Source organism: Parus major, chromosome 2 (assembly GCF_001522545.3).
Source record: "Parus major isolate Abel chromosome 2, Parus_major1.1, whole genome shotgun sequence".
NCBI classification, from domain to species: domain Eukaryota; kingdom Metazoa; phylum Chordata; class Aves; order Passeriformes; family Paridae; genus Parus; species Parus major.
The window spans coordinates 98,885,552-98,904,048 of NC_031769.1; the positions used below are offsets into that span (position 1 = coordinate 98,885,552).

The 18,497-nt window shown below is 38.0% G+C and overlaps 1 protein-coding gene across 1 annotated transcript in view; it reads left to right on the forward strand.

Moving 5' to 3' along the window:
* SPIRE1 (spire type actin nucleation factor 1) overlaps positions 1–18,497 on the forward strand; it is a 128,192-nt gene that overhangs the window by 78,829 nt on the left and 30,866 nt on the right. Inside the window, 4 exon segments of the mRNA XM_015617331.2 lie at positions 9,186–9,269; positions 10,757–10,921; positions 17,345–17,431; positions 17,802–17,931. Of these exon segments, the coding sequence (XP_015472817.2) occupies positions 9,186–9,269; positions 10,757–10,921; positions 17,345–17,431; positions 17,802–17,931 (466 nt within the window).

Below are 18,497 nucleotides of genomic sequence, written 5' to 3' on the forward strand. Positions count from 1 at the left end.
TTCAAAGCTGGTTTCTTTACCAAAGCAAACTTAGCAAGTAGCAATGCTTTCATAATTTTTTTTTGCTTAATAAATCCCTGAAGGATTTTTTTTTCTTTTGTAAGTCAAGATCTACAGTACCTTTGAAAAGCAGGATAAGATTTTACAGTCTGACCTAAAAAATTTGCTGCTGAAAGAAGCAGAGTTGTTCCACCCACGCACATGTACTCCCACTGTTTTCCTTCTTCTGGTTCTAGGGAACAAATGCAATAAATATCAAGCAAAATTAAAAAATAAAGGAGCTATTCCTTGTCAGGTTAATGAGTTGAATCGGCTCAATAATGGATCAGATGAGCCTCAGAGTAGCACAAGAGAGCTTTTTTCATGCTCATGGTGGAAGATGCAAACTAGTCAGAGACATAAGGGGCTGCTGCTCTTTCCTTCCTTCTGGAGATGCATCATCCAAGAGGGAGAATCCTTCTGAGATGTTTTTCAGCTGCACAGGGTCACACTTCATCTCCACTTCTACTCCAGTCCTATTCAAACTGAAAGCAATTTTTAAACTGAAGCAGTGTCATACAAGGATAATTTTGACAATATCAGCATGGCTAAAGAGCCACTTGTTTTCTGAAGTGCCTGTGTTATGGGACATCTGCATCCAATGCCCCTGATACAGGGAGCACTCAGGATACAAGATCTCCATGCTAAAGCTGTCTCCCAAACCTTGATATCAATAATTTCACATCTTGGCTTTTAACTACTGGATATATTAACTGAGTGACCTGTGCTTGAAACACCTCACTCAATAGCTGTTGCAAAGTCCATGTTGAGGCTCAAAGATAACACCCTTCAGAGTTCTTCTTTCTGCTCAGAAAGGAATTGTTTCCAATAGTTCTCAAACACCTTGGCCACAGTGAGCAGTAATAGGGCATCTTTGTTGTCAAAGTCAAAATAAAATATTGTGGGCTATATCCATTTACAATCATGTCTTAACAATAGTCTTTTAAAAATTATTTTAAAAAGTGGAAAGGCGTTTTGAATTTGCAGATTATTTAATTACCTTATCATTGAGCATAAAAACCCAAAAACAGCTGATCACACCATAGAGAATACTATGAGTTAATCCCAAATGAAAGAAACCATTTGCCTCTCACAGACTGTTAGGCATTGATTCAAAGCACATCTAGGTCAAAGGAAGTAATCCTTGTGGATGGAATTTTGGCCCTACTGAATCAATAAGACTTTTATTGCTGCACCTAACCAGGGCCAGGATTTTGACCTTTTGATTTAGTTTTACTCTGGATCAGTCCCTTAGTAGGCATGTAAGAAATTACCAAGAAAATTATCTTGGAAGTAGCTTTTGGAAGCTGAATACTTTGGATTTATGATGTGCTTGGTCCTAGCTTTTATCTAACTGTAGATTTGGAAGGTATTTAATTTTGAAAATAATACAGTGTACAAAATAAAAAAATATGTATGAAGAAAATATGAGGTGGAATGCTGTAAATCTTGTTGCACCATTTAAAAATGACCTTTATAGTTTATACTTGAGGCAAGCAGGGATCATATGATCACATTAGGTTTGTGCCAGTAAAAGCTATGCTGTTGTTTACATGCGCTTCTGTCTTGCAAGTACATAGCAGAATCTAAAGTCATGAGGAGTACATTTAAATACTCTTCTAGTAAATTCCTTCTTTCTTTTCCTTTTGTTGTGGTCATATAAGTAATGGGTTAATAAAGTAGATAAATAGTGAATACTTAAGTAAGGAAACTTTGTTGTCATGGATTTGTGGTGATTGCATTGGCAGAGAACTGGAGAAAAAGAACCAAGTTACATACATCAGTTCCAATTAAAAAAAAAAATATACTGTGTAATATTGTGGGCTTGACACTAAAGATGCCAGGAATTCTAAATTGTTAATTTGTTTCAAAAAACAACAGCCTAATTCGGAGATCTTCCTTTAGATTCCCTCAGACCTAGACACAGTTTTGGATGTGAGATCAAAATGAAATAAAAAAAAAAAAAAAGGAGAAAGAATCCTCTGAAATTATATAAAATAACTTTCCTGTTGATAAAATTACTTTGAAATTACTTAGATTTCTTCTAGGGCCACTGAGTGGCATCTGGGTATCTGTTTCCCAGGTATATGAGGTTCATATTTTTTGGTCAGTAAATGCTTAAATAGGCAGTTTCACTGTAGTGGAAGAGGGAGAATTTTTATCTGTAAAAATTCACTTGCTTGGAGCAAACTAAATCTGACCTATATTATGCTGCAGCCTGGAACAGGTTTAGATGGGAAATAAACTGTGAAAGAGTCAGGGAAAAAAATATTGCTGTGATGCAGTTTTCAATTTGGCTCTATAAAAACTTAGCAGGACTTTGAAAGTCCAGGATTTCAAGAGGGGTAGATTGGTAGGTAGGAGGGATAGGTTGTAATATGCTTTAATACTAGTATATATACTAAGGAGTCATGTGTTCTCCAGTCATCATCTGTCATGTAACACATAGAGCGTAGATTCACAAAGGGTTGTACTGGCATGAATTTGGGTGAGTGTGTTAATCAGAAATGATGAAGCTATGAGTGAGCTGTTCAGATCATCCCAGTGGATGACAAATATAATGTTTAAGGCAGTTTGTCACATAATTGATGCCGTATGATTATTTCCAGTCTGATTCCTTGTGTATGAAAGGTCAGCAGTAAAGCTGACTTGCAGACAGGGAGATGTTACTTCCATTCTTGAAAAGTGTGAAGTGCTTCATGCAGTGGATGCACAGGATGGATAGAGTTGAGAAAGATGTGATAGTGCTGTTGCAATAGTTTAAAAAAGTAAACAACTAAAAATTTTCTTTTTGCAAGGTGAAGTTTTTTTAGCAAGTTCACTGGGGTATTTTTCAGCTTGCTGGCAGCACCTGCATGCTGCTCAGAGTCTGTGAAAGATGACTTGCTGCAGACCTACCCTGGGTACCATCTGCTGATATCCAGGAGAGGTCTTCTAATAGGCCAAGCCCTCCTAATTCTTGTGACCTGCTGTTTAAGCTTTTACAGCTGATAACAAAGATAGAGTACAGCTTGTTTTTCATGACAAGAAGTGAGCTTTCAAAATTGCAGTAAGAAAATCCCACAGAAAGGGATTCTCTCTCTCTCCTTTTTTTTTAATTTTTTTTAATTTTTTGGGGACATATGGTTCACAAGGTGAAGGAAATGCACACATGAATGTACGCATGTATGACGGGGGCAAGGTAGTTTGAATATCAGCTAAAAATTGACCCATATGAAAGAAAAGATTCATGTTTTTCAGGATTATCCAAAAGTCATTGACATAATCTTTGGTGGCACCTGGCCATAGACAGAACTGTAGGCACAAATAAGTGATGTCCATGAGATAAAGCAAACGTTCCTGCTGTGAAATACCTGAAAAGTTCACACACGTTGCTCAGAAATGGCATCAAGTGTGACTGAGAGAGACAGGGAGAGACTGTGCAAGCAAAGGAATGCGAAATTGGTGCTCTGCGTCAGACAGGAGATTCACCAGGGCTGTATCCACATTGGGAACCTGCTTTTTTTAAGGGATATCTGCCCTTCTCCTCCTCTGGCTGCCTGTTACTGCCTGGTCTTGCCTTCTCCTGGAGTTAATGTTCCACGTGCACTTCATGGCTGAGCGAGCGAGCAATGTGCCCTTGATGCAAAGAAGGCCAGTGGTGTCCCCAGCTGCATTAGGAGGAGTGTTGCCTCCAGGTCAAGGGAGGTGATCCTTTGCCTCTGCTCAGCACTGGCAAGGCCACAGCTGGAGTCCAGTTCTGGGCTCCTCAGTCCAGGAGAGACATTGACATCATGGAGAGAGTCCAGGGAAGGGCAAGGAAGATGATGAAGAACTGGAACAGCTCTCTTGTGAGGATAGGCAGAGACCCAGGGCTGTTCAGTCTGGAAATGAGAAGGCTCAGGGGGATCTCATCAATGTCTCTAAATACCTGAGTGGAGAGTGAAGAGGACAGCATCAGACTCTTTTCAGTGGAGCCAGTGACAGGATTGGAGGCAGTAGACACAAACTAGAACACAGGAGGTTCCTCTGAACAAGCAAAAGTACTGTTTTTACTGTAAGTGTGAGTGAGCACTCACAAAGGTTTTCTGGGGAGGCTGTGGATTCTCTGTCCTTGGAGATATTCAAAAGCTGCCTGGACATGACACTGGACTGGCTCTGGGGGGCCCTGCTTTAGCAGGGAGTTGGACCAGCTGATTTCCAGAGATCTCTTGTACTCTCAAGCGTTGTGTGACTCTGTGGGTGGCATCAATAAAAGTGATGCTGGCCTGTAGGATGTAGACCTGTGGGTGATGAACTCCTCAACTGGCACAGGTGGTGCTAAAATCACCATGTGATGCTGGCCAGCACAGGAGATGAATGTCCAGTAGGCAGATCTGTTGCAGTAAGTTTGACTTGTATCTCAAAAAGTTTTAGAGATTGATATATACTCTAGATCATCAAAATTAATATTTCTTCCAAAACTAATTAAGACTTTGTATATTTTTATAATTGCCTGCATCTTTAATTGCTGTGAAAATCCATGCTCATCAAAAACTCATCCATAATTTCATTATCCACAATGTGCCTTGTAATCAGGCTTTTTGGTAGAACATAGAGAAAGCTCCCAATCTGTCATCTTTGTGCTATTCTTTTAAAACATGTTGCCTTTCATTTCTGTCCTTTCTGATGTAAAAACATAATTCTTTCAGTCTGCCTGGTTATATTTCAAACCAATCTGTATGAAATGTAAACATACAAATTCTAATTAAGTACATGCATAGAAATGAAGTTGTTCCTTTCTTTTTTTTCCTAGTTTCATGCCATGCAAAGATTAAGTTGGAAAAGAGCTAATGAAAAAAGTCAGGTGGCTATACTGCTGTATTATTTGTAGAAAATATGATAATGGAGGTAGTTAATAGGTACCTAAACAATGTTAATGGCTAACTTATTTTGGAAATAGAGTCATTAGCCCAGTTATTCTCAGAAGTCTTGTGATTGTAAAAGTTGTCAAATACTCTGCTGCTTGGATTTTCAGAGAGCACAGCTGGAGAAATGAATTAATTCACAAGCTTTTCAGCTCATAACTTCACTTTTGCCTACACTTCCAAGTCTCCAGTGACTCTACTTTTGCAGCTGAGCTGTTGTCAGGCTTGCAGCTCCATCGTGATAAATTTGATCCCTCAATTTAGGACCTTTAATAAGGGAAAATGCTGCTGGTTTGTGTTGGGCAAGGGAGAGTTTGGTTTTATTTTCTGAAGTGGTGCAGACACTGTCATTCAATCAGTGTCACATGCCCTTGGTTTCTGTTTTTTGCCTCTTACACAGTCAGGTTGAGCAGCATGGTGACTATTGCCCTCTCCAGAGCTGAGCAAAGTACATCAGCCCATACCTCTATACATGAGGAACTTTGCTATCAGCTTGTGGTTTTCAGGAATTGTTTTAACTGATCCTATTCCCAGTTTGAATTAAATGGGGTTTGGGTCTTTTCAAAGACCTAGAGTACTGCTGCTGCCTAAGCTCTTGGAATTTAAACACAGGTTGAATAGCTGAAGGTATATAAAATTTTTTCCCATATGTGCATGTTGTGTATTTTTAAATTGAGCCTAGATGTGCAAGAATGTTTTACTAGTTTCACAGATAGCAGTGTAAGAATCAATTTAATTAGTAAACAAGTGATTCCTAATGGAGAGTATAAACTGGGAACTGTAGTTGACTGTGCTCTGCGATTGGTGAAAGGCGAAATCCAGGTCTGGATTCCCTAGAATACAACATTCATTAAAGCACCATGTTTTAGAAAGTATTTTATGGAAGGGAGTCTTTGATACTGTGCTGACAAGAGTCTTATATAAACTCCCATCTGGCACTGAGCACAGAAGAGCACATCTCTAATGTGGGCCACGCAGCAGCAGCAGCAAATCTAGTGCCTGCTTTTAATAGTACAGCAAGAGGTTTGAAGACATTTGATATTTTTATTACTAGCTTTTGTCACAAGATGCAGTCTTCTGAAAAAATGGCCAGATGCTTCAAAGATTTTAGAAAAAAGCTAAAGCTCTTGAAACGCTAATTTCCTACACATCCAACCCTTATTCCTGAATGAATGCCCAGGCTGTAATAGGTGAATTGGGTCTGTGGTATGGGTCTGAGGTTCTGGGATCATTTAGAAAAACCCTTTTAAGATTTTTCTGCTTTCTGAAATGGAAATCCATTTAGGCCATGTATTTATTATTCTATAATAGCTTTTCTTAAGCCATTGTCCCAAGGGTAAGTGCAAGTGGCTACAGCAGCAGCAGCTGAGGTTACTTGAAGGTTTTGGAACACAGTTGAATTCTGACAAAGAGTCTATTGTGCTTTAAATGTGTTGGTTTCTATAATTTACAGTTAAAACAGAGGCAGAAACCCACTGATGCTGGCTGGGGATGCTGGAGGGAAACCCTAATGTTCTATTTATTCTACAAGTTTAAACATAATCATTTGTCACAGTGAATTTATTCCTTCCCAAGCAGCACTTGGTATGTGTAGAAGAGTTATAGAAGCCTTCCTAAACACTTCCTGCAAGCATAGAGCACTTGCTGGTTACTTCCAAAGCTTTGTTAGTTCTATAATGATGGAAATTCCTTTATCTTCTGCTCTTCTCCACTAGCTGCATGGCGAGCTGCATTTAAGTGCCAGAGCCAGGTGCCAGGGAAGGGAATGAACTATCCCTACAAAGTGCGTGTCTGTGGTACCAGAGCCACAGCCAAGCACTCAGCACAGGGATGGGGAGTAAAAGAAGCCCAGCTTTGGCAGTAGCCTGTGCTTGTACCAGCTCATTTGTATCATAAAACTACACTTGGATGCACTTCATCTCCTGGCTGGCAGGTTTTGCTCCTGCAGTTCTCTGGTGCATGGTAGCCAGCAGCATCGCTTACACCTGTGCTTTCTTGGGTAGGAACTGCCCTTCCAGCTATGTTCCAGAGAAACTAATTAGATAGTTGCCTTTTTTGGAAGATCTTTCAGCTGCTCAGGGTGGGTTTTTTTTCCCTCCTTATTTTCTACTCTTAAGAAAAACAGGTTGTAATCTCTTCTAGCTTCATGAAATATTTATGTCAGTCAAAAGCATCAGCCTTTGGGCACAAATCAGGCCCATAAACTGGATGGTAGGGAACACTGTTGCTGAGATGGGTGATTACAACCAGTCTCATTGAATAGCTGAAGTTTAGATTAAGCTGCTGGAAGATGTTAATCTTTAAAAAAATTAAAGTGTACCTTCCAGTATGGGAAGGAGGAGCAGATCTGACACTTGTGAGCCCGTTTACTTCTATTTTTTATCAAAAAGTTATCTTTTTGATTACAAAGAGATAAAGTATCAGATGTTATATTTTGCAGTTTATCAGTAGATGTTAGCAGTTTGCAAAAAAGAAAGTAATTTACAGTTCATAGGTACTGTATTTGAAATGATTACTCCAACTCCAACTGTATGATACAGAAAAGAAGAAACCCTGGATAGCAGAATACACATAAGCAAGGCCTTTATGTTACCCATTCTTTCCATTTTTCTATTTTTCCCTTGGAAAGAGCAATTGCCTGTGTCAGATTGACCACAGCACCAGAACCAACAGAAGTTTTTCCATAAAGACATTTTTTCCTAGCTGGGTATCCTGTTGTGATGCTGCAAGTCATGCCAAAATATTGCCACATTGTCCTCATGATGCATCTGCTTTTGTTAGTGTGGGTGATTCATTCTTTTTTGGAGTCTTCTTATAAATGATGTGTTTTTTATTTTGATAGGGCAATGGTAGTATTTATTCTTTGATACTAAAGCAATTGTGTTACTTACATAAATAAGACAATAAAGAACTCATCTGGTCTCTTTCCAATACCTCTGTGACAGCTGACTCACATATCCTGTCTCTGCAGCCAGGTTTGGTAGATGCTTGCACTATTGAATGTGCAAGTTAAGCACTCTTCCAGTGCTTCCACTTCTTACACTGAAATGTTGGCAGTTTAGGAACTGCTACTTCCAGGAAAAAGAAAAAGTTTTTGAAAGTATGCTTATTTTTATTTTTTCTGGAAAGCTCAGAAGCTGAAATGAGACTGATTTTCAGTTCCGTTAGAGGAAGAGCTTAAGTGCTTAGAAGATGGAAATACTTGGGGTAGATACATCTGTCAGATCTCTGACCTGTTGCTTTAGTCCCATAAAAAAAATAAAAACATTGTTAGCAGAGGACTTAAATACCCATTTCAGATATATTAGTGAGTACCTGGAAAATAGATCAAATTAAACATTGTTAAAGATTTCTTGGAAAACTCTTCATGAAAGTGAAGTGGATGACTGAGAAATTACTTGTACTGCTGATTCAGAAACATTTCAGTACAGAAGTAAACAAAAAAAAAACCAAACAAAAAACCCTTTTGAATATACAGGAGTTGATGTATATAAGAAAATTTGTGTATAGCCACAGCCTTCTGGGTTCAAGCTTGCCTGTTCTTTGGTCTGCTGTAACTTTTAATTGTTTTTCATATTCTTGATGGTATGAAAGCTTTTTTTTTGCCCCTTTGCACACCAGCTTTTCTGTATTTGCATGATCTGATCTTGTTCATAAGTAGCAGTTTTCATCTTTGAAAGATCTGTTTCTCTTCCTCACATGATTTTATTATGGGTATTTCAGAATCTATACTCATGTTATACTTACTAATTCATTTAAATATTTTTGTGCAATTCTGTCACTATTCAATGTTTCTCATAGTTTATTTCTCATAGCTTATTTCTCCTTCTACAAAAATGAGCTGCCTTGAATTCAACAAGTATTAATTTTGGTATGAATGGATCCTTATCAAGCTGGCAATATTTTCTGTGTTGTAGATTAACAGACCTGATAGGTAATTAAGGGTTTTCTCTGTGTATATAAAAATTTAGGGATAGAAACATTTTAAGGTGTAGTTTTTCCTCCAGAGTGTTATTATCTGAAGTACTTCCATACTCAAAACTTAACATTTGTTCCCAGCATTTAAGGTTAACTTTCCAAGGAAGAGAAATACATTCAAATACGGTTTCAAGATACTTTTTTACAGTAACTATTCAAGTCATAAAACATTCAGTAGAATACCCAAATAGCATGATACAAAAGATTAAAAATTAAGCTTTAGTTTTACTTGAGAGTTAATGCCACTATTCATTTATTGACTCATTTTCTTTTCGTTGGCAGAACCTGAAGAAGATTCAGGAAATGGACAAAGAGGCAAGTGATGAATCCAGCACAGATCTTGATGAACTGAAAAATGCTGACTGGGTAAGACAACAATGGAATAGTGATTCAGCATCACTACTGGCAGCTTATTTTTCTTTATAAATCATAACTAAGGCATTATTACCTCTGCCCTCATGAGACCCCACCTGAAGTAGTGTCCATCTGTGTAGCTCCCAGTATAAGAATGATGTGGACCCGTTGGGTTGAGTCCAGAGGAGGCCAAAAAGATGCTCAGAGGACTGAAGCATCTCTTCTGTGGGAACAGGCTGATAGTGCTGGGGTTGTTCAGCCCAGAGAAGAGAGGGCTTCAGGGAGATCTTAGAGCACCTTCCTAAAGAAAGCCTCTGAGAGAGCTGGAAAAGGACTTTTTATAAGGACATTTAGTGACAGGGCAGGATGGAGTGTCTTTAAACTGAAAGAGATTTAGATTAGGTATTAGGAAAAAATTCTTTGCCATGAGGGTGATGAGGCACAGGAACAGGTTTCAGCAACTTAGTCTAGTGAAAGGTGTCCATGCCCAGTGCAGGGGAGTTGGAATTAGATGGGCTTTGAGGTATTTTCTACCCAAAACACTCTATGATATTGTGTTCAAATCAGTCTCTGTTTTTTTTTTAATATATGAATTAATAGTAACCCACTACAAGTTAGAACTAAATGAAGTCTCAACTTTCCTTTGCAGACAGATGAAACAATACAAGTATCCAAGCAATATATTTTTCCTTAGGCTGTTTTCATAGAGAAGCTTTTGCAGTTTAAAGACTGGACATTTAGACAGGTACCATGCTGACTACCCTTCAGAGGGGCAGTCAGGCAGTAGACAGAGTCACCAGCTGAATTTCTCCAGTGATGAAAGAAAAAGGCTGCAGGGAAGCTCTTAAGCAGGAAGTAACTTAATTTCTAGGTACTGTTCTTGCCAGTTCATAGAGAAGTATTATGAGGTTCCTAAAAAATACTTGATTTTAATTTCCAAATCTTCTATCCACCACCAGTTCTTTCTTCTCTCCAGCCATTCTGCTTCACAGAAAATGAGAGGGAGGTGTCAGTGCTCTGGCAGAGCAAAAGAAGTTGAGTTTTTCTATTGCAAGATCTTAGGACTTGAAGACCATTCCAAAATTTCTATTTGAAGAACAACTTTTGGGGAAATTTTACAGGAGAGTCCTGGGTAACAAAGTTTCAGATTCAATCACTGTTTTAGTTCACATAGTATTAGCTATATGTCTATAAACTTTGATTATGTGCTTCCAGTATACTTGAAGTGGGAATTTAGATGTAAGGCATGAGAATTTCAAATCCTTTTTCCATACTTGAGGTGAGGCCCAGCAGTCCTGCTGAATTGCAATGAAGTTTTGTTATGTTCATGAGTGTTAAAAATAAGCTTATATAAAACAAAATTTCAAATTTGGTTGATGTGTTAAAAATAAACAAGTACAGCTGTAAATATCTGTGTCCTTGAAGAAAATTTTGGTTTAATGTGAAGTGGTATTCAAGGGTAAAGTATGAAGTAAAATTTCTGTCTCTTTTGTCTTTAGGCCCGTTTTTGGGTGCAAGTGATGAGAGATTTACGGAATGGTGTTAAACTTAAGAAAGTTCAAGAGCGTCAGTACAACCCACTCCCCATAGAATATCAGCTCACACCCTATGAGATGCTGATGGATGATATTAGATCCAAACGTTATACCTTAAGGAAGGTCATGGTAAGTCAAGATAATCACTGGTTTGTCAAATCTGAAATATTATTTTCCTTTTTTTAACTTCTTTTTGTCTTTTTTTTTCTTCTGAGGATCTTGAAATTACTATTTCATATAGATACTAATGTTCATGGGGTTTATATGGCATCATCAATTTTGCACAGTGCATAGAGGGAGAGAAAATGAAATTAACACATGTAGTGTACTTTGATTTCCATGTGGCAGGCATTTAAAATTCTGAAAGACATGCCTACCTATCATAAGCTCAAACAAATCACTTGTGTTGGGTTTGTGATAACTTTAAGAGTCATCTCAAAGGTCCTGTCGTGCTTTCCACTGAGAAATTGTTTTTGACTTTTCTTATTGGAGAGTACATTTGTCTTGAGCTACAACATAGTTTTTGGAGTTCCAGAATGTAAAGTGCTACCACGAATGAATGATACTGTGATGGGAAAGGAAAACCTACAGTAGTTGAAAAATGCCTGTATCACAGTGTTTGAAAACTTACATTGATCTGTTATGAATTTTTGAGGAATATTCTGTGTAAAAAAAAATATTTAATTTTCCATTTGTAGAAGTTGAATTCAGTTATTTTCAGCATAGTCTCTTTTGCTTTCAAGTCAAGACAATATGCCACAGCAAGCTGGAGAATGTTCATGGGTCTCCTCCCCCTAGATCCTCATAAAGGTGCTTATAAAATTGACCTGAGGCACTCTTCTTATCAGAACCCATTTGATATTTACTGGTGTCTCCCTGTTCTTTCTGTCCTTTTGGGTTATATTTTTTTCAGTTAAGATGTTCTTCCTGATTGTCTAGCAACTGATCTAAAGGGTATCTTATCCCTAGCAGGACATTGTAAATCCCTTTACCAGAGGCATGTATTTGGTCAATATCAGTATTTATACCTTACACTTACTTATCTTCACCTATCATTAGTTAAAATGGAAGCATTGTTTTAGAATATTCAGTATTCAGATGTATTTACTTTCCTGACAAATCTTCACCATTTACTGTGATTCCACAAAAAAAAAAACTAAGGGGAGGGTGGGGGGTGAGGAAGACAGATGAGAGAGGCACAAAGTGTGTAATATAAATGCTTTTTATGTTTGAGCTGAAAATACTTTCCTAATCGAGATCTGGATTTAGACTATCGGATTGTATTTATTTTCTGCTGCAGATGTTGTTTAAATTCTAAATCAATAGGGTAAAATACATTCTCAGGTAATGATGTTATTTGTCTTTCCTCTAACAATTCAGAGAACTGTGCTAAGTGTTCCTACTACCCTCTGCAAAAGAGGACCAGTCCCCTCAGGACCTTAATTACTGTATGCAATCAGAACAGTAGTTTTGTTTGAGTGGGAACCCCTGGGTCATCTAATTTTGCTTTTGTCAGACTGGCTTTTAATTCATCTGCTGCTAAGCATGCTCCTGCCTCTTCAGAAGAGATTTCCTTCATTATGTGGTACATCTTGGGGGCACAGCTGCTGCTCTGCTTATCCAGACTCTGGCTCTGTACAAAATCCCTGGAAGCATCTATTTTTGGCCTGCTATCTTGTCTTCTAGATAGATTGTCCAAAGTGAACTCTGAGAATAAATATGATTGCAATCAGCTGCAGGTACAGTACCTGTAGGGCTGTCTGTGATGCAACTGCTGGCTTAGTCTGACAACTGCTGATGGTGACACTGTTAGAAAAATCACTTCTTTCTTACTGGAAACTTTAAACTCAGTAACTTGGATTCTGCTGCAGGGTCTGCTTGAAGCATGTTCAACAAAAAGAGTGCAGCTTGACATGGAACCTGAAGGAATCACACAGAATTACAAGTTTAGTTAGATTGCATAGATAGAGCATCTTCTAACTGGCTATCACAGGCTGAAGCTGATAGTACAGGTTCCCATCAGCGGAAACCTTTGTCATTCTTGAGAAGAGGAGAAGAGGACAAGGATCCCAAATCTGAATTTTAAGGCAGTCTTGGAAAGATGGATTATGTTTCTTTCTATCATTCAAAATGGATGTTCAGCAAAATTTGTATTAAAAGTGATTTTTATTTTAAATTTATGGGTAGTAGTTTTAGACTTTGTAGCTTGTGAGGGCATATATCCTACTAATGATACCAAGAAGTTAAGTAAGTTTTCAAAGTAATAAGTAATATTTTTAAGTAAATGAAATTCAACATGAAATTTCTACTGTTCTTTTTAATAGTGTGATGCTGTGTTTAAAAGAGTAGCTTGATCTGTCACTGACCTGCTCAGTGTTCTGAGTAGAAATTAAAAAAGGAACAGATGTTCGTGTTAGGTCATATTTTACTGTTTCAGACTATTGTGCTAACAGACAGAAATAACTGGAGCTTCCTGATCTCACCCATTGTTATAGTGCAAATATTCAAAATGTTTTGAAGATGTAAAATATCAGATTCTGGGCTTTTGGTAAATAACTGGTTTCATTTGTTTCAGTGGTGTTGGCATTTCTATTTCAGTACATCTGAAAATAATTTCAGATTTGTCATCTTTCTATCCTGAGGCAAGAGTCCTCATTTCTGCAATTGCTGTGGGAGCAAGATAGCTTTCATTCTGGAATTTTATAAACTTTAAGTATCTACCTTAGAGGGATTTAATAGCTTTCTTCACCTATGGAGCACCCACTCCCACACAAGCTAAAAGCTGTGGTCATTGGTAGATTCAACACCTCGAAATAGAGAAGTTTAAGAATTAATTACTCTTGCAAGCTTAATTTTTCTTTATTATTTGTATGTGTTGATCTACAGTTTTTAGTTTCAGAGTGCTTCATAATTAGCTCTGCTTTCTGCCCATCTCCACCCCCCGCTCCAAGATATGCACCATCCACTGTATTTCTGAGCAGCACTTATTGAACAGTAGCTGATATCTCCTGCTCAATACATGCCTGTCAGGTACTTCTATGCCCTATCCAAAATCATCATTATGTTACATAACTGTTACACTCTTTGTAGGTAACATCACTCTTGTCATAATATTTGAGCTCTTCACAAGTACCTGTCATGCAGTGATACAGGCTTGACCATGTTACAGAAGGTGAATTTAAACATACAGGTTGAAGCCATTATTATCCAAAAATATCCAGTAATTTGAATGTCTAAACTGAGAATCCTGTGGCATAGGTTTTTTTGATTTTGTTGTTGTTTTTTTTAAATTGGCTTCTTTGCAGTATTTAGCATCTTAGATTACTTAGGTAAATTGCAGTAACAGCTGTGCATGGACAGTATTTTTTCATAAGCATTGTTTCACATGCTTTGAGCAGGACATAGAGAATGTGAGCTTTACTGTGCAAAAGGCTTTGACCACTTTATCCAGCTGGACATTGTAGAGTCTGTGGTTCCCTTACATACAAGTCTGACCTGGTTGTAATGAGTTGCTTTCAGCAGGGGAGCTGTGCTTTTCATTTTACACCTTCATCACATGTTTCTACAGAAATGTAGGAGTCATCCTAGGTAGAGCAGGGAGCTTTACAGTTCCTAATCATGCTTTAGGAGTATTCAGAGGAGGGTCTCTGTGTGAGTACTGTGGTTATCATGTGATATCATAAACTTTTTTCTGCAATATCTGTGCAAGAACAGCAGTGTGAGTACAGTGCCTCATGAAGGGAAATACCAGAGCACTTAATTCTTGGACATTGCTGCTTGAGCTTGCTGTAGGGCATCAAAATACTGTATAGCAACTGTGTTAACTAAAACACTAAACTATCTGCATAATGCAAGATGGTGAATAGTTATCTACTTAAAGTAATTTAATTCACCACTGAACTTTATCATGAGATGTCCTGGAAATGATGTAGTGTATCCCCTCTGTCTGTTTCCATGTCCATGCAATTTCCTTTTAAATGAAAATTTCTAGATAGTACAAGACAGTATCAGTTTCCTTTTGACTATTACATAAAGACAGCACTCTCGTACGTATTGCTGACATCTTTAATAGCTGAACAAATAAATGGGTAAGATAATTGAGTGTCAAAGATAGGTGATATTATTTTTTGTGATAGTTATCAGCAATGTACTTCTTGTTTGAGATCACCATTTTTAAAGCTTCTGGCTTCAGCCAAAGGTAACTAAGTACCATTTGCCATTATTTTTTTAATTGCAAATCCATATGTATTAAAATGTGATGGTAGCAGGTTGTTGGTAGATGATGACATGCTAGTTTTTCTGTGCATTAGCTGTTTGGATCTCTACATTTATGTTTGATTTTTATAATAATTGGTTAAGCTTTTTTCACAATGCCCGTTTTAATGCATACCGCTATACAAGACCTGTTTTACACAGATGAAGTCTTAGGGTAGTTTTACAGTGTTTTGAGGTATTTATTCAAATACTGCTTTGTAGTTGGGGCTAGCCTGGTATGTGGAGATGAAAAAATACATATATAAGCTTGTTCCTTGGTGTTTTTTCCCCCTGTAGCCTGTGTATCATGGATGCATCTGTGCAATGTATCTGATTGAGACTTTAATCAAGAGCCATGAATTTTAATTAAGTAAAAGTAAAGGATGCATTTGAAGTTGCTTACTACAGAGAGAGTTAGTTTGAGTAAATAAATAAATCTAGTCTGAACAGAGAGGATAAAAATTTCCCTTCAGTATCTTTCATGTCAGTATCTTGTTTGAGCACCAAGTATGAGAAAGTAGGTTCTGCCACTGATGCTCCTGCTCTTGGCTTGTTGGCTGCAAAACATCCACTTGCTTGGCCACCAGCTCCCCATGTATCCTGTGGAAAATCATTTAAGCAAATCCTACATTTCTCTTTTTCCAATCAGATGGTAATACTGATACTAATTATACCCTGATGGCATTAAGTCAGGACCTTGAGTGCCCTGAGGTGAAAGGCTCAGAGCCATCTATTATTTATTGACTATTGTCATGCAGAGGGTTGTTCCCCAAGGCTCAAACAGAGATTATCAGTTTACAAAACGGCTGTTCTGATGGTAATAATTCTCAACTTCAGCTGTCAACTTTGACATCTGATGAACAGTAGCTCAGGAAGAGAGACTTCTCATTTCATTAACAGTCTTGGGAGATTGACCTCAAAAAACTGCACAGTCTTTGAACAGAAAAAATCAATCACACCCCTTAAAATAGTATTCTCCTCATCAGGAAATGTCGAATCACGGTTTAGTATAAATCTTTTCCATTTTAATTTTTAGGCACTATTTTTAAAAAGATGATGCATGTTGCAGAGTTTAGCGGCTTGGTATTCTTTGCCAAGCAACATGAAATTCACTCTTAGGAAACTAAGGAGGGTGGAACAAATAAAGTTTGGACTGTGTCTGGGGTAGGATATCTCCACAAAGACAAGATGCTTTCCATTGGGAAAGCAATTAAATGCTCCCCAGGAGGGACTCTCCATCTGATTTCTTAGAGGGAAAGGGATGAATCTTCTTGAGGAGGCTGTCACTCAGCCTCAACCTGGACACAGGGCATGCCTGAGGTGAGCAGAGCTTGTATGGAAGCTTCATGGCATTGGTGAAGTTCAGTTAGGGATCATATTCATGTGACCTTATGGACATTTAAACCCCTTTTTGTGGTGGCAGCAGTCCTTCTGGTTAGCAAAAGGGCATGTTATCTGGCAAACCAGACGTGTCTTTACGTGGGTTTTCTGGCTACAGAAACATCCATATTTGTATGAAGAGAGTCCTACCAAAAAAAATGTGGCAACTGACCCTTAAAAAAGAAAAAAGAAGTCTGAAATATGGAATACTTGGTCTGAGCAATACAGTGTCATGGAAGTTTCTGTCAACTTGGACAACAGGGCTAATACATAGCTACTGTGTAGAAAGAGAAGGTGGCAGAAGAATATATACAACGCAAGATGATCTCAATCCCTGACAGCGTGCTTGGGCACGTGAAGACTGAATCTGACAGTTTGTGGCTTTTTTAAGAAAATCCATACAATTATTCCCAGTTTACAATTTATACATTCTTCATGTGATATAAAAACTTCCATTGCCTTCTTTAAATCCCATACATATAGCAAATTGACTCTTCCCTTGTGATATCTTACATATGGTCTTACATCTAAATGTCTGTGTCTCTGGAGAAAACCAAACCAAAAAAGCAAACAACTAGCGCCTCTATTACAGAAATATGTGATTTACAGTGAGGAAACATACTTCTCCCATAGACACCATTGCAGCTTTGACATTCGATTTCATTACTTCAAAATCCTAAATATTGCTGCTTAAAGCTGCTGCAGTTGGAGTTATTTTGCAGCCATCAGCAAAGCTGATTTGCTTGCCTGTGCTCTGCATATGGATTGTTGCTCCACTCAGAACTGGTGAGGTTTTGTCTTGTGCAGGTTTCAGGACACTGCAGCTCTGTCAGGGTTGTTGTAAGTTTCCAGTTAGTCTCATCTGCATGAATACAAATGTGAAACACAGCAATATATATTTTGCTTTCTCCTTTCCAGGTCAATGGTGACATCCCACCTCGATTAAAAAAGAGTGCCCATGAAATAATCCTGGATTTCATCCGATCACGACCTCCATTAAATCCTGTATGTAATCCAGTGGGCTTCATTCCTTACAAAATAGTGGCTTTTTAAAGCATGTTTGATTCCAGCAAATATGTAGACATAATATTATCTGCCAGGGCTTTCAAAAATACTGTCTTCTGTACGTAGAATAGGATCTCTTAAAAGAACAGTGTGTAATATGTTGCACATACCAATTAACAGCTGCCAGCAGCCCTTTATCTCTAGGAAACCATGATGCATAAAACCCTCTTTCAAATTTATGCTGAGGTTTGAAACCGAGTGTATGTAAAATCATATCAGAGCATTCCATGTTTTTTTTTTAAAAAAAGTGTGAAATCTACTTCCAAGGATGCACTTTTTAATGTAAATATGATTGTCTCTGTGTCCCAAGGCGTCGGCAAGGAAACTGAAACCAACCCCGCCACGGCCCCGCAGCCTCCACGAAAGGATCCTGGAGGAGATCAAGGCAGAGAGGAAGTTACGGCCGGTCTCCCCTGATGAGATAAGGCGTAGCAGGCTGGGTAAGCACGTGGCCAGTTTTTACTTGCAGCATCCACAGAAAACTTACCACTTAAGAAGCAGCAATTTTAGCCACATCTGTGCAGATGTCACCAAAGATAAAATTACTCCTTCAGAAAAAGAAATCACCTACAGGCTTTTCTAGGGCTGTGCAGTCTTTGTGTTTAGTTATATTTTAAAATATGAAACAGAATGGTTCAGATGGATTCCGTGCAAGTTTTTAGTGTATTAGATGAATGGAATGGTATTGTATTGCTTGTTGCACATGACAGTTTATGTTAGATTTGCTGAGAATGGAACAGGTATTGCTTGTCTCTAGTGCAGTATACCTTGACTATCTGAAAATATTCTTTACATGTTGATTTTTAATCAATTTATCCTCTTTGTTTCCTGTTGTTAGCATCATCAGCTTCTTTATTTTAATTTAAAATTTGCTTTTATTTTGTTTACTAAATCTGTTGCATTTATTTTGAATCTAAATCTTTGCTTCCTTTTCCAAGCTATGGAAAATGTGTTTGTAGGTCTTTATATGGGAAAATAATTCAGATTTGTACTGCAAAGCATTTCA